The 15,458-nt window shown below is 43.7% G+C and overlaps 1 protein-coding gene across 2 annotated transcripts in view; it reads right to left on the bottom strand.

Moving 5' to 3' along the window:
• Positions 1-391: 391 nt before the first annotated feature.
• The window catches only part of lasp1 (LIM and SH3 protein 1), a 34,892-nt gene continuing 19,825 nt past the window's right edge, over positions 392-15,458 (bottom strand). Inside the window, exons 3-7 of one of the 2 annotated variants that reach the window (XM_069676034.1) lie at positions 14,227-14,311; positions 7,354-7,461; positions 5,117-5,195; positions 4,044-4,141; positions 392-3,617 (exon numbers count right to left, since the gene is read on the bottom strand). In XM_069676034.1, the coding sequence (XP_069532135.1) occupies positions 3,444-3,617; positions 4,044-4,141; positions 5,117-5,195; positions 7,354-7,461; positions 14,227-14,311 (544 nt within the window). In that variant the 3' untranslated portion in view covers positions 392-3,443. The remainder of the gene's footprint in view (positions 3,618-4,043; positions 4,142-5,116; positions 5,196-7,353; positions 7,462-14,226; positions 14,312-15,458) is intronic. The other variant, XM_069676035.1, reaches the window with a different exon arrangement.

The following is a 15,458-nucleotide window of genomic DNA, read 5'->3' as shown; positions in this document are numbered from 1 at the left end:
AGTCTACCTGTTAATATCCGAACTGCCTAGACTCTTGAAAGCTTTAAATCCTTGCTTAAGACCCACCTCGTGTTTGCTTTTAATTCCAGTTGAGCATTTTATTATGCAACCATATTTTACTCTTATTTATTGTGTTTTTATTGTTCATTTTACGTTTCTTAGTTATTTTATTTGATATTGTGTTTTAAGCCTGTGCAGCACTTTGGTCAACCGGGGTTCTCTAAAAATATGCTACAGCTGCCGTGTACTGTGTTGCATACGAAAGGAAGTTGACAGCAAAAGCGAGCACAGGAAATGCATAGTCGGCAGGAGGTTGCATGGTATAAACGTCTGCCCTGAAGCCCTCCTCACAGGTAAATGTTGCAAACAGAAGATGATGCACAAAAAACAGTCTGAGAAAAAATGACATTTTATTGAATCTGCAGAATCATAAGTACAATTTGAAGTGCTGTAACAGGGCAACAGGAGATGATATCAGGTCCTTATTTCTGAGTATGTATCCAGTATGAGTTTTGAACACACGTGTATGTCATTATGCATAATGGTATCTTTATTTTTTTTTATTTAAAAAAGAAAAAACAAAATTATATCAAAAACAAAACAATTTAAGATGGAATGCACAAAACTGGTCTGAATGCTAAACCCGATAATGGATTACATGATTTCACTCTGCAAAGTCTACAGTATATATCCAGTATCATAGAAGCAGGGGGGGAGGGGGGGGGGCGATTGGTCAGAAGCGCAGGAGCCTACGATGAAGGCTGAAGGAAAGAGGGGTGGACAGGATACGAGACAGAAACTGAATGGAAACAGGGTTATGATATGATGTTACGGTTCAGTAGATGAGTGATGCCAGAGCAGAAGAGCCGCATTCGGCGCAAAGAGGTCAACTCCAGACTAATATCCAGGTCAGACAAACAACTTGCCCTGCCTCACAGCCCGGGAGATTCAGCCTCGCACACTTGACACCATCACACGCTCAAATCTGACTTAAATCTTTAAACTTCACAGGCCGTCTTTTCATTACAAACTGACCACCGACTGATAAAACAGACGCCCTCGAGACACAAAGAAAGTTTGGATTTTAGGCTACCAGTCGTGTTATTAAATTAAATTTGAGCAAAACATCATCAGAAAGCCAGGAACAACAATCATTTCACTTCACGCCAAACCAACAACTCCTCAGTTTAATCCAAGAGAAATCCGAACTAGCATCTGCTTTGCAAATAAACTTGTCCTGTTGTCAAGTTAGAGGTTAATGCAAAATACAGGCGTACACACAGCGAGTTCATTCATTTGTTTGGCCACCTAAAACAGTTTGAGGTGTTTTTTTTTCTGATTCACACACATTAGAAAGTTCTTCTGCACCAACTTGCACCAAACTGGAGTCGACTTTTAAAACCACATCACTTCCCCCTTTAGCCACATTCAAAAAAAAACAAAAACAAAAATATGAACCTCTTTTATTTGCAGGCAAGCCACGTCCCAGAGCACCATGACCTGTAAGAACATTTTCCCTAACTCACCTTTATGATACATATACAATTGTACAATGTCATCTAGCTACATAGTGAGAGCCTTGATTCTTTTAATAAAGCTGAACTTTTTTTTTTTCTCGGGCGCCCCCCGTCCCAAACCCCGACCCCGCCTAAAAACACACCGCCCTGATCGCTCATATCTGTGACGGTCACAGTGCATCACAGGAGAATGAAACAGCAAGTAAAGGGGAAGAGGCGTGTATTGTCAGGGGGGATAAATGAGACTATTTACAATGAGAAATCGTCAAATATCACAGAAATACAGTATCTGGACTGAAGATGTGATACAGTATTTCTGTGTAACAGCCAGCAACTTAAATGCTTCATTTCATGTTTATGAACCAACCGTCTTTGAATCTTAGTGACCTGGGATTCACCCGCCAGAATAAAAGCTTCCTGTTTTTGCTCGGCCTGCCTTTGAGGATGAAACAAACCTTTCTTTTATGTTCTTTTGAATCCCATTCCGTGATATTAATTACTTAGAAGCTCCAGAATATTATAAAGAATGAGATTTACCCACTGATGCAGGTCGATTAATCCAACTGTTCTAACACTGCGGCTCCACAAATTGAGATAAACTCCTCTTGCTTGGTTCATAAACTTTGTTGCTGGTTTATTTATTTATTTATTTATGTAATACACTTACTTTTTTCTTATTTTTTTTTGGAAAATAAGCATCTTAAGATAACAAGGAAAGGCAAAGGAAGAACAGCATGAGAAGAACGGCGACGTTTACCACAGCCAAGGATTCGACTTTTTCTCTCACATTAAATGGAAAAAACAAGGACTGGAATGTCACAAAAACAAATTAAAAATAAAAAACGATTCAAGACATGAAGTTGTGCTTTGCCTTCATCTTTTTTTTAATGTTTTCTTGAAGCAAAAACAGGGGGATGCATTTCTCCTTTCTCCTAAACCTTGATAACCATCACTTTTCTCTCAGAACTGAAGGCATTCAGGCTGCAAAAACAATGAATAAGGATGTATATATATTTTTATATACTGTGCACCCACACTGACTGAGGTGATATATTCAGTGTGGCTGCAAGATATGGACTGATAATGTCCCCTAACTTGTCCCTGATCCCTCCTGTGAACGACACGCCCGAGCAAGGCAACGACAGGAGGGGCTCTTCAGTTAGGCTACGATTTCCAGTTTCACAATGATGCAGAGCTGAACAGCCTTCTTTGAGCACACAATGGCGAGATGTGTGTCTATAAACTGCATTAAAAACCTCTCTGTTAAGACTGATAAACTGGCTGATAGCTGCAGCAGGGTTAGAGGTTTAAAGGAATGTACACAAGCTCTGATAGACTGAGATTCTACACTGCGTTTCCAGTCGGGCCAAGATCACGCTGCTAAATTAGAGAAAGACAGAAATCAAACAGGCTTATGAAAACGCCACACCCACCCACACTTAGAATAATGTCTGCAGCGGTGGGGAAAATGTCTTCTTTTTATGTTACTTCTTCTTGGTTTTTGCATCATGTGTCAGGATAGGTAAGTGTGTTAGCTAGAATGGAGCTGTGTGACTTGGCATGACCCCTGACGTACTGCGATGAACTGTGAGTTTATCTTTTAAGACTTTTGATTTCCACTCGTGACGGCACGAGAGCCAGGTTCGGGGTAAAAGATAACAAAGATAGACATCAGCACAGACTGACAGACAGAGAAGCAGACAGACAGAAGAACAGACAGGCTGAGGGTGTCTGTGGTGGAGCTGGACAGGGAGAGCAGAGAAAGGATGCAGAAAGAGGGGGTTAAGGGTCTCACGGGGGGGGGGGGAGGATTAGGGAACAAGAGTAAAATCAACAGAAAGCGGCATTAAGATGAGATGGCACTGGGCTTTTCCTTTCCTTCTTTCCCTCCCTTTCTCTACCTCCTCCTTTTTCTCTCCCTCTCACTCAGATGGCCTCCACGTAGTTCGCGGGCAGCATGCCCTGCTGGCCGGTGCGCTCCACGCGGCCGTACATCCAGCCCTCGTCGATCTGCTGCACGTCTACGATCACGTCTCCGTCCACGAAGGACACCTCGTCCTCGTCGGCGGCAGAGTAGTCGTACACTGCCCGGTAACGCTTCTGCGCAAAACAAGAGGGAGCTCAGTTAGTCGCAGACAAGAGCAGCCACAAGAAGCTACTGCAGAAATGTGTTCATTTCTTTTACACAAGCAATAATGAAAGCTGTTTTTGTCCATAAATATATATGATCCTTATCAGATTAATCTGCAGATTACTTCCACAATTAATAGACTAGTCCTCAAATGTCTTATAATGTGTGACAAATAGTTAGAAGCCAAAGAAAACCAAACAAATCTACTCATTCGACAAGCTGACGCCCGTGAACTTTTGGCATTTTTGCAGAAAGAAAATAGACTTAAATGATTAATCGCTTAACAAAATAGCTGCAACTCCCAAAGCTCAACTTCTTAATATTAATTATAAAGTGTAAACATGTGTTTTGCAACACTTAGAAGCACAAGAGAGGGCGGGTAATCGAGGACTCACCCCAGCACTGGGAGGAGGAGCAGCGGCTGCCTGGCGCACTGGTTCAGGAGTTGGCTCATAGTGGAAGTTCTGAGAGGCTGCAGGCGGCTGGTAAGCTGCTGGTTCAATAGGGGGAGAGGAGAGGGAGAGAAAATGAATGAAACATATCCTGTTGGTACTCAAACACCAGACTCACTGGTAGATAAAACTGGGATTCAGCAACGAGCCACAAGTCTGCAGCATGCATGCAACAGTTTGGGGATTTCAATGCATGCAGTAAATGCTTCTTAATTCCAGGTGGATTTGCTCCCATCTGTGTGTCTTCTTTGACTCCTCAGAGGAGGGAGGGATCTAAAAGCGTGCAAGCCAAGACGTGCATGGATGTGTATTTTTCCCCTGTTACACAACCTGCTGAACAATGCCTTTCTGTGTCTAAATCAGGCATGTAAAGTACAAACAGCAGCAACACTGGACATTCAAATAATGTGCCGCAACTTCTCCACTGACCCTCTGATGCTCAGAGCAACTTTCTCACTTCATTTTCATAAAGCAGCTCATACAAATGACTTCAGTTAAGTTGCGAATTTTGCAAACAACTTTTTGGTTTGCTCGATTAGAAACTGGTTTATCAATGGATTAAGCTTTTCAATGTTATTAAAATAACCTTCAACATGTTCTGCAGCCATGAGAGTCACTATGGCTGAGTGGATTGAAAGCAGAGGAGGAGGGGTTTGAACAAGTTACAACCAAGATCCCCGAGTGGTTTGCAACATCAAGCTTAGTGATTTCATACTGCCTGTGGCAGCAATGGAGCGAAGCACAGACAAGCCAAAATACTTGAAGAAGAATGTAGCAAAAGGTTTCAGTTGAACCAAATCACTAAAAGGCTACTTTCTTTCACGCTCCCTTCAGGGTATCCAGCTGCACAGACAGTCGTGCTTTTATTTATTACGGTTATGGAATTTAAAAGGTGATTTTGCACTAATATTTTTCTACTACTTTCACCGCTAACACATAACAAATTAAATGCACACTCATTGATCAGTGAAGCTGTATATAAAATGCCACGTGTGGGTGTGTGTAAGAAGGAGTACCTGGGCTGGGGTTGCTTGGCTGATGTTGTGGGACCTCTCCTCCCATCTTCCTCTTCTCAAACTCCTCATGGTACTTAATCTGCAAGAGAAAACCACAATCAGTATAAGGTCAGAGTTAAATTTCAAATCTACAGGTCTTCTTTCCAGGAAGCCATCGCAGAGTGTAGTTCACTTTCTATCCACCAGAGGTCTCCTGCGCGCTCGCCTGCACCCCCATGTCTGTGCTGATAGGTGGGGCGATCTACGTGCAGCACAGCCTCGGGAAGCAGCCTGACGCTGACAGGAAATGACATCTCAACGGCAGGAAGTAGTGTGAGCTCACAGTTGCATAGCAACCTCTGCTGACACATCAGGCAGAGCAGGTGAGGTGAAAAAAAGGGAACCAACTAGAAGCTCGAAAATGAGGCAGCAAGAGGAAACGCTGAGTGGAGGAGGAGGAGGGGGATCATATGACTGAGTAATCCTAATCATTTATAATCTCTCAAGTGTAACTGAACATTTTGAACTTTTTCCTCAGAGTTTTTTTAATCCGATGTTAGTGGGTTATGTTTAACTACAAAAAGAGTGACTGCACTACAAATGCAGGTACAAAGAGTCAAAGATCAACCTCTCCACCCGGTGTGACAAAGGCAGCATTCAGTGTTACAACATGAAACAGGGGCCCCACTCATGAAACTGAAACTGAGTGACTGCTCTCTGACTGCACTAAATAGCCCGGCCCTCCTTATTACCAGGCTGATAACAGACTGACTCACACAGCCTCGGTCAAGATTTACAACCCTGATTCTGTCCCCGCTTACACCCGCACTCAAAGAGCACCACTGTGCCGGCGGCGTTAGCGGGGAGTCTATTGACAGACTGGATGGGATGACGGGAGTGTTTGTGCAAGGACAGTGAAGGCGATTTGACTGAGAGAACACGGCGACCGTTCACGAGAGCAATATGCTAAGTGAGAGTGTGTAAAGGAGATTATTTTGTGTTTGTTTGAAAGAAGCAGTTCGAACAGATGGTGTGTGGATTTACAGGAAGTGACCTAAAGCTTCCCGCTACTTCTGAACAGTTCCTGCTCGGCGAGAGGATGGTGACGAGAACTTGAGGAGGGTCGGAAAAAGAGAATGACGGACAGGACGAGTCTAGACGAGTGGATGTGAAAGGCTTCACATTGTTGACATTCTTGGTACAGATCCGAGTGAACTGGTTTGTTTCTTAGAGTCCAAAAAAGAGAACAAAAACAGAGAGAGATGAAGCGTTCAGCTGCGGCGCTTCCCTCGTGATTGGCTGTGAAAGACGCTCTGATTGTAAGCAGATGTCTTGGTTATCAGCTCTGGCTAAAAACAAGACATGATGCGCCCAAATCCATCCCGCCATTACACTCTTGTTCTGCTGATGTGGCTTGTGTGTGCGCAACCATAAGTACACGTTACATATGTGTATCTTCCTCCCTCTGTCTTCCAAATTTCCTTGATCTGAGACACGCAACATCTCTCAGCACACGAAAGCAGTAATTACCCATCGCCCTGCACACTAATTATGCCATTAGCGAGGCCAGTGCAGAGCAGCGTATGCGTAATGACGCATGTTTGGTGTGCGAGTGTGTTTCGCATGGAAATAAAAGGCCCTTACAGCTGACTTAAGCAGTCCGGGGACACACACGAGGTAAACTCTGCTTGCATTTCTACACCGCTGTTCTGTATTTACAGAGAAATGGCAAATCAATAACAGGAGCTGAGGGAGAGGGGAAGGAGAAAGGCCGATGTGGGGAGTGATTTGAGGAGAATTGCATTACTATAAATGAGGAGCGGCGTGAACAGAGTAAGCCTGACATTAACTGAAAGGATGAAAGATACTTAAAAGCGTGTACAATTTTAGAAATCTTCAGATAAGAATCTCCTAAAGCTCTCCGAGGCCTGAGATGAAGAAAGTACGCCCAATCTCAGGAGGTGAAATGTAAGCGAGCTAACGAAAGTATTATGCAAAGTTTTTAACAGCAGTGAAGCATCACCTGTCTAAACGATCTATGGCTGTTATAACAGCGGGGACGGAAAGGACACTTCCCAGTGTGCTTCATGTAGACAGTTTATCCTCCTCAGAACAAATCCTTAGAACAATATTGGCACAGAGATTATCGTCACATAGAGGAACTAATCAACTCACAGCAGACTGGCTTCACACCAGGCTGTCAGCACTAGAATAACTCAGTCTATATCAGAAGTGGTGATCATATGGGTGACACTTACATTGCTGATTTGGTCCTGCGTTTTCTTAATTCTCTGCATCTCCGGCGTGTCTGTGACCACACTGAAACATTTCCCTTTATTCTTCTCAAAATCCTCCTTGTAGCGAACCTGCGGAACACACATGAACACAAACAGGTTAGAAACCAAAAGGTAGTTAAGACATGCACGGCACATAACATTATGGCACATTATGGCACATGAGGTGAATTACAATGGGCAGATGAAGAGATTTGATGCGTTTGTGTGAGTCAACAAGGAACATCCAACAAATGATTATTTATACATGTTCTGACGAGGGCTGGGACAAAATATTGATAGGGCAATATATCGTCAATACTTCATGACTCCTCGCGGTGGTGCTCATGACATGAATGAGGTTAACGTGAGTGGAAATTAATTGGCCAGAAAAGAAGATAATTAGATAATGTGATGTGTCATTATATGTTTGTCCTGCAGTTATCGCAGAATCGCTGTATCGTGATATTATCGTTATCGTGGGCCACGTATCGCGACCACACCCCTAGTTCTGACGGAGATTATTCCGACATATACAGATTAAAAGTGTAAAAAAAACAATAAAATTGACGTGTTAGAATTTTCGTGATTGTTTCAAATAAATGTATAATTATTTTAAATTGTTTAAAAAAGAAAGCATGTAATTAACTTGTACTATAGTATCAGTGGTATCAATGTCGGCTGGGTAAAGGTATCAGTCATGAGCTTTAATTTGCCGAAATAAAATACTTCTACAGCAGGTGGAAAAGGGTTAAACTATCTTATTGTTACAGCTTGACGCCATTAAATAAACTAACAAGAAACTGTCACCTCTAGTTTAATGTTACATTTGTCTTATTTTTAAAGGGGACATATTTTAGCTATGCAATCAATTTTCTATTATTTTAATGTTTTTGAATCACGTTGGTAAAGTTTGTTTTGTTTTAAACTTTTTCCCCATTCAAAGGTCAGACCTTAGCCACGGTTGGCTGACAGTATTTAGAATGACCGCATAGCGAGCGGCCACACTGCACTGCACTGTCACTCCAAAGTTGTAGAAAACATGGCCGCCCTAGGATCGGTTATTCGGCCTTATATGTACGAGCCAGAATCGCCAGGAGGTGTCGGAACGGTCAGCTGAAACGACTTGACTACAAGCGAGTGCAAGAAGGCAGCCTGAGGTGAATGACCATTGGTGGATTTCAGCGAAAGCAAGGCTTTCCCATTTCAGAGGCTTCCTTTTTAAAAATGTAATTCTGGAAAAACACGGAATTACAGATTTTACTTTTACCCCCAAAAATGTGAAACCCATGCAAAATATGAGAATAACATTCAAAAGATATGGCCCCATTAAGCATGGTCTTTACTAAGGCATTTATATTTAGATGATGTATGATATCTACTTAGCAAAGCAGAAAGAATCTTCTGAAGTAGGCATTACCAGTGCATGTGGGCGTGTGTAATAAGCAAGCGAAGCGAAGCTGCCTCTATGTATATTGCCTAGTCTTTTGTGGTGACACTCACTTCCTGTTTGCAGGGGCGTGTAGGCCTCACATACAGGACGTGGTGGCAACCATACATGGTCATAATAAGAGGTAGCGTGTGTGTCTTAGTGTGTGTGTGTGTGTGTTTCTTCAAGCCTCCCCACCCTAGCCGGACCCTCAGGGCAGAGGAGGAAATGTCCGGCCCATGCAGCGTCAGATGAGTATCAGAAATAACAATGCATGGGCCTCTCCCTCACAGCTGCTTTGCGGCTGATCTTGTGTTCTTAAACCCACAACCACGGACGCCACTTTACTAACCAGGAAGCCAGGTAATTATTTATGTTCAAACTAAAAGAAGCAGCTACACAATCTGGCTCTCCCTGCAACAAAGATGAATGAAAAATAGTAAATCACTACTAGGGGAACGTTATTTTAAACCTGGGCCTTAATTTGTTTTACTTATGTTGAGGTTTAAGTAGACCAATAGGTACAAAAAGATTTGGAATTGATCCATAAGATCACATCAGGTGGCAGCCATGTAACTGGCTGTCATGGCTGCAGCGTTATTCTAGAGGGCAACAGCGCCTGATCAAAGCGCCTAAATATTTTTGCCACTGACAGGGTCAGATTGTTATTCATACTGTCTGACACCATATTGGAAAGGATGTTAAAGAGATGGAGATTTTTGTTAGCAAAAAAAATGTACTGGAAAAAAACCCCTGGAGACTGAAAACTGACACTTAAGGAGACGTCTTGCTCTGAAATCTCGTGTCCCAATCTGGGTGCTGCACCCATCAAAGGACGCGGCGCATCAAAGGCTGTCCCAATTCGAAGGCTCATTCAGATGCGGCCGACAAATTCGTCCTCCTTTTCGCAGCCCAACGTATCACGAGATTCATTGCACGCTTTTGGTTTCAGCTAAATCGAATATCTTGCGTTACACGTTTAAAAAAAGGGAAAGGGCCCTTGAAACAAATTATCTTAATGGTTAAGGTTACATGACGTTAGCTATGCTAGCCAGTTAGCCTGCTAGCTACCTGCTGTTAGGCGTCCGGAGCAGCGTTTGGTCTACGGAGGATTACCCTTGCGTCACCAGACCACCTCATTTCACTTTATCTTTAACGGTCTATGAATGACGCATCCTCCGTAGACCGCGTCCTGTGAAGGATGCAGCCCCTGGATTGGGACCCAGCTTATCAGTGTCAAAACAAGCACTTTAAGTGGTCATACTTTGATTTTTAGGATTAGGTTGCACCCATTGCATTGCGTTCAGACCCCGAAATGTTAATATAGAGCTCATGTTAATAGAAGAATAACCCTTTAATTCCACCTCCCTACGCCAGATCCTTATTCATGCAGTCACAGTGACTGCACCAATGTCCTGCATCCCTCTCAGAATGGAGTCTGCCTGCACAGTGAATTACCAGGAAACACTCCTCCATGCTCTCCCCCGACTTCCACATAAAGTCTGACACCGCTGAACAGAGCGCTGACCAAACCGTCCTCTCATCTCCCGACGCCTTGTGATGACATGACGTGGGTATGATTCACGGATAATGTGCGAGCGTGATGCAGTGTCACCCCGGGCGTGACGTCCCCTGAGATAATGCGTGAAAACTGTGGCCGCTCCTCATTCCACGGCAAATTATACAGGGCTCTGAAGCCTGCGCACACAGACGAGTCATGAAGAAGATTAATGTGGCCTCGACACATCTTCGTCTGTCACTCTCCTTTCGCTCCCATCAGGCAACATGTGATCCTCCCCCTATTTTATTTCTCAGTCTATCTCCTTTGTCTTTTTTGGGTCTATGCAACAGCTCCGTCTCCTCCAATCAGGCCTCTGCGTTCTTTCCCCACCCACACTCCCTTCTCTCTCTGGGCTCCTTTTTCATTCATTCATATTTTACTGCCTCAACGGCAACACAGCTCGTCCCATAGAGCTGGAGCTCTTCCTCATTATCATCTCTCTCTCTGCTTCTATTTGCATTCCTCCAGCTCCGCTTCCTCTGGGGATTTTACTTTTATCTCTTCCTCTTTCACCCTGCACTCCTCCCTCTCTCTGTCGGTGCCTTCCTGTCTCTTCCTTTTTTTTCCTCTCGCTCATGTGCGCCTCATCGCTCTCCCTCTCCTCCTCCTCCCCAATTGCTCTCTCTAGTTTCTTTATTTCTCTCTCGCCCTCCGTCTTGTTTCTCTCCGTTTCCCCCCTCGCAAAGTCTTGTAATGAGGTGTGACAAACCTCTACCCTGCTACCATAGCAATAGGGTTCCCGTAGCAACGCAGCCGCGGCAGCGGCGGAGAGGGGTTAGATGGCCACATTTCTCCACAAACACATTCAACTTCCTGATGCTAATACAAACAAAATAATACAGCACACAAACATCAGAGTGCATGTGTGTAAGTAACATACTTTCAGCTTCTCACTTTGTAGGAATTCATTTTATATTAAGGAACTTCTCGGTAAAAATAGCATTATATTTTAAAATATTCTGTAGTTAAACAGGAAGTTCCTTAAAAAGACCGTTTCTTAAAGGGTGTCTGGTAGACTTGACGTCACACACAAACATATTCTGTGTATTAATAATCTCATTCTTAGGCGAGGGGCTGTGATAAACCATCAGTCACTGTCACTTGGTGTTTGGTGGAGTGTTTGTGGGGAGCTGTTGTGATACACAATCCATGTAGAAAACACCATCTGTCTCTTGATCCCCCATATGACCGCTACCCCCACCTCAATATTCCATCCTCATGTACACACACCTCGGCATCGTTTGTAGTGTTTGACACCGACGCTTAGATAAGTCTTGACACGCTGTCATAAGCCCCACCTCCTCTCAGGACTCTCCCCTTCTACACGCTGACACAACAAGCCTCTACATCAGCTTTCAACCCCTCCCCACTTTCTGCTCCCTCTCTCCAGATCCCAATCTTGCAAGTATTTTGTGATCAATGATGCAGAATAAGTGAATTTGAAGGGGCTTTTCTACTGAATTGTGCTTGTATTTTACAGTAAGCAACATGCTCGAGACATCACGTCTCGAATAAGAGAAGTGAAACCTCACATGACGACTGTCTGACACCAGTTAGCCACTAAATATAATCACACTTTATGGCCTCTTTATCAGTGAATTGTTTTTCTTTGTTTAACTAGAGGTAGGCAACGTGGAAAAACCCAGATAAGAGGCTGTTAATCTCTCTGACTCTATCAGTGCCATCTTTATTAAGGCAATAACACATGACCCAGTTCAGATGGATATTTTGGTCTGATGAGATTTTTTTTATCCTAGAATATATTTGGGTCTTTATTATTTTCTGCAGCCGTAGTGGGGTTTTCTGTGGTTACAAATCAGACTGCATGGGGACTGCTTGAAGAAAAGGGATCTTTGGGCAGTGCATATGGTTTACCCTGCAAAAACAACTGCACAGAAACAAAGACGCAGAGAGAAGAAATGTGCATCAGATCTAGGTCACAGCATATGGCACGATCTAAAGAGCACCGCGTTTACGAGGGTATAATCCACTTTGCAACAATTACAAAAAAAAGCAGCTACCGTGTGAAACAAGCAAGCTGCTCGGTGAGGTAAGAGCATGACAGTACGTTTGTCTTATTTTTGGAGCAGTCCCACTATAACCCCACTTTGAATAATGTGAACACATTCCACCACAGCAACAGCCTACATCTGTAATTCTCACGGAATGTGTTTTCACAGTAAGGTTCAAATGTGCTAAATGGGCTTATCGCCAGAGTTAAGGATATGTAGTGCGGTGCGTTCTTGTGTAATGAGCCTTCCTTTTTTCAGCTGCCAATAAAAGGAAATGAAAAGTGTTGCAAAAGAGATTTAAGCAAGGCCTTAGCTGATAGTTGAAAACTGCATTACTTCTGAATAAACAGTAAGGTAATCTTGTGTTATAGTGTATTTCTATTCAATTTGGAATTTAATAGACTGAACCAACAATAAAGGAAAGCATGCAGTCAGAATGTAGTTTTTAACCTTGTAACAGTCGTCGCCATGGCTGGGCCTGTCTGCTTTTAAACTGCAGTGTACCAAGGACAGCCTGAACACGTTTTCAGAGTGGCCGGTTTGAGACGTCCCAAACCAAAGGAGCCAATCCTGTTAATGGACGGGGTGACGCTATGCATATCATTATGTGCAACCTATAGCAACCACTTCAGTGATAAGGAGCCGGCTGTAACCGTCATCGTAATTTTTACCCTAACTCAAAACTGACTACTAACTTCATCGTTACTACTACAAGTTGGCAGAGACGTGTTTTGTTTTTGCGATGGCAGGGGTGGTTGGAAATTTGCATAGTGGGCGGGGACTATGCAGATTCATGAGGAGATGCCTTGGCAGGAATTTTACAAGGTAATTAAACGTATTTTGTAGAAAAAAACATATCAGACACGATTGATTATTTCAAGCAGAGCATTTTATATGTCTTAAAACATGACTGGAGGTGGTCTTTAAGGCCAGTAAAGCCAGTAAAGCCGCTTTCTCACTGGTCAAAAAAACCCGCCAACACCCTACTCTGCTTTTTTGCTTAGTAGGAAAGGTTACAATCAGCATTCAGACCCGGGTCAAATGTCTCTGCAGTAGACCCGGGTAATTATCACCCTGGCTCCGATCAGCACTGATGGGAACACAAAACCCGCGTCGAAAGGCTAATCTCCGCCCACTTTCCGGCGCGATGCTATAAAATCTGCCTGTCTCCGTCCAAGCAGCGCTCGAACATCGTTCCAAATTTGTCAGCGCCGAGTTTAATAAACAGACTGAATGAGTAATAGATACAATAAAGACCTAACCACCGTAACATCTTCACTGTTTACTAACCCTGTTTTGGGCACGTTTGAGACGTCTGAAGGTGGCGCAGCAGAAAAGAGACCGACAGGAGTATACTTCACTGACAATGGGAAAAGAGACAATCGGCATCTATAAGTGGGTCTTCCCGGGTCTGAAAAACCTGCGTCAACGTGCTAATTTTGGTGGGAAAAGAGTATAACTTGGGTCTGTCAAGCCAAACTTTCTATGTTTTTGTGGCAATACGTTTTTTGTCTCCATGAAATTCTATTTATTAAACTATTACATGACCAGCCCTATTATCAAGTCCCCTACTGGTCCATTATAAATCAATTTCCTGCTTGACTTCACAGGTCTGTAAGCTAGCAGTTATCTTGAATATTTAAACTCTGAATTAGATTGTTTTATCTTAAAGTGGTCTTTCTGAAAGCACCTACTCACAGATTAATTTGAGGTTTCGTTCACTATTTTTTATAACCTCTTTTTTGGAAAAATGCCAAAATATGAAGATGCTGTTGATGTGTGTGTGTGTGTTTCAAAGCTGGAGTTTGGTCTAGCCATAAATCTAATAAGACGCCACCACCAGCACAAAGAGTTACCTGGCTCTGCATCTTGCTCTGCTGTTTGAGGCGGAGGTTCTCTGGAGTGTCAGCCACACAGGTAAAGCCTGTCCGGGGGTAGTGTCTGTAAAATAAACACAGAGAACCGCAAATAAAGTCAGTACACAGTAAACACTCACAGGCAGATGCCGGCTTTTACTGAGACTCACACTGTGCTGCTCAAGCCAAACCTCTAAGAGAAAAAACAGCATAACTCAAGCAGTGTGCAGTCTGTGGCCCCACAGTGGGGGCATTTGTTATTCAAGGTGGTCCTGGGGTTGAATTAGGAGCCCCTGTAGACAAAAAGCATGTCAGTATAACACACAATGCTCTGTCAGTGGGAGCCAAGGTAGTCTGAGAAAGAGGAAGTGCAGGCGGGGGCTGTGAGGGGGGGGATGAGAGCCTCAAGGTTGCAGAGTTTTGGAGGCGAGCCGTAGCAGGTGTGGAAAAAGCTTTCCAAGCTTCCAAACACACACACACACACACACTTATAATGCAAAGATACAAACAGGCACGACCCTGTGGGGGATAACAGGAAGAGGAAGAGCACAGCAGTAGGGTCAAAGAGACAGTGGGTGAGTGTGAATGATGTCATGGGTAGCCTCCGTCAGCAGAGCGTGAAGGCGAGTCCCTTTTCTGAATGGATTCTGGGAATTTTTCTTGACAGCCGCAGACTCCACCGGACCTCCTACTGCTCGGGAGAAAAAGCTCAGCCTGAAACAAATTTAACAAACATAAATATGCACAAGTTGGCGTAAACAAGCAGCATCCACGCAGACATGCACGCATGCAGCACACCGAGCATCATTCCAGAAGCAATTCATCGCACGCTTGGTTATCGATTGCCTAAACCGCTGTCAATGGTTCGTGCGTGCAGGGCATAAGTCAGGGTTTTTATACACTGGAGGCATCTGTGCACAAGGAGCCTTTACGTCTAAGAGAATGGTGCCTGCCAGTTCAGTGTGCTCTTTAAGGCAGCAGAAACATATGGCTTGAATCCAGGAGGAGAGGGAGAGCCCTCGCAGCTTATCTAACAGCTCGTATGGACTGCAGTTCCCAGCCTGCCTCAGGGTGCACGGTGACCTCAAAAATCTCCAACCGCTATCCTCGCCTCTGGGTAACCCATTTAGGCGATATGTTTACCGTTTCCTTGACAACATTGTAAACACACTAAATTAGCATTCATCCTGGCGTGATTATGGGATTTAAACATTTTAACAAAAGCACTGCGG

Source organism: Semicossyphus pulcher, unplaced genomic scaffold (genome assembly GCF_022749685.1).
Source record: "Semicossyphus pulcher isolate SPU_LCO1_2020_fin unplaced genomic scaffold, fSemPul1.0.p SCAF_25, whole genome shotgun sequence".
In the NCBI taxonomy this organism is placed as follows: domain Eukaryota; kingdom Metazoa; phylum Chordata; class Actinopteri; order Labriformes; family Labridae; genus Semicossyphus; species Semicossyphus pulcher.
This window is presented reverse-complemented; position numbering and strand designations above follow the sequence as displayed.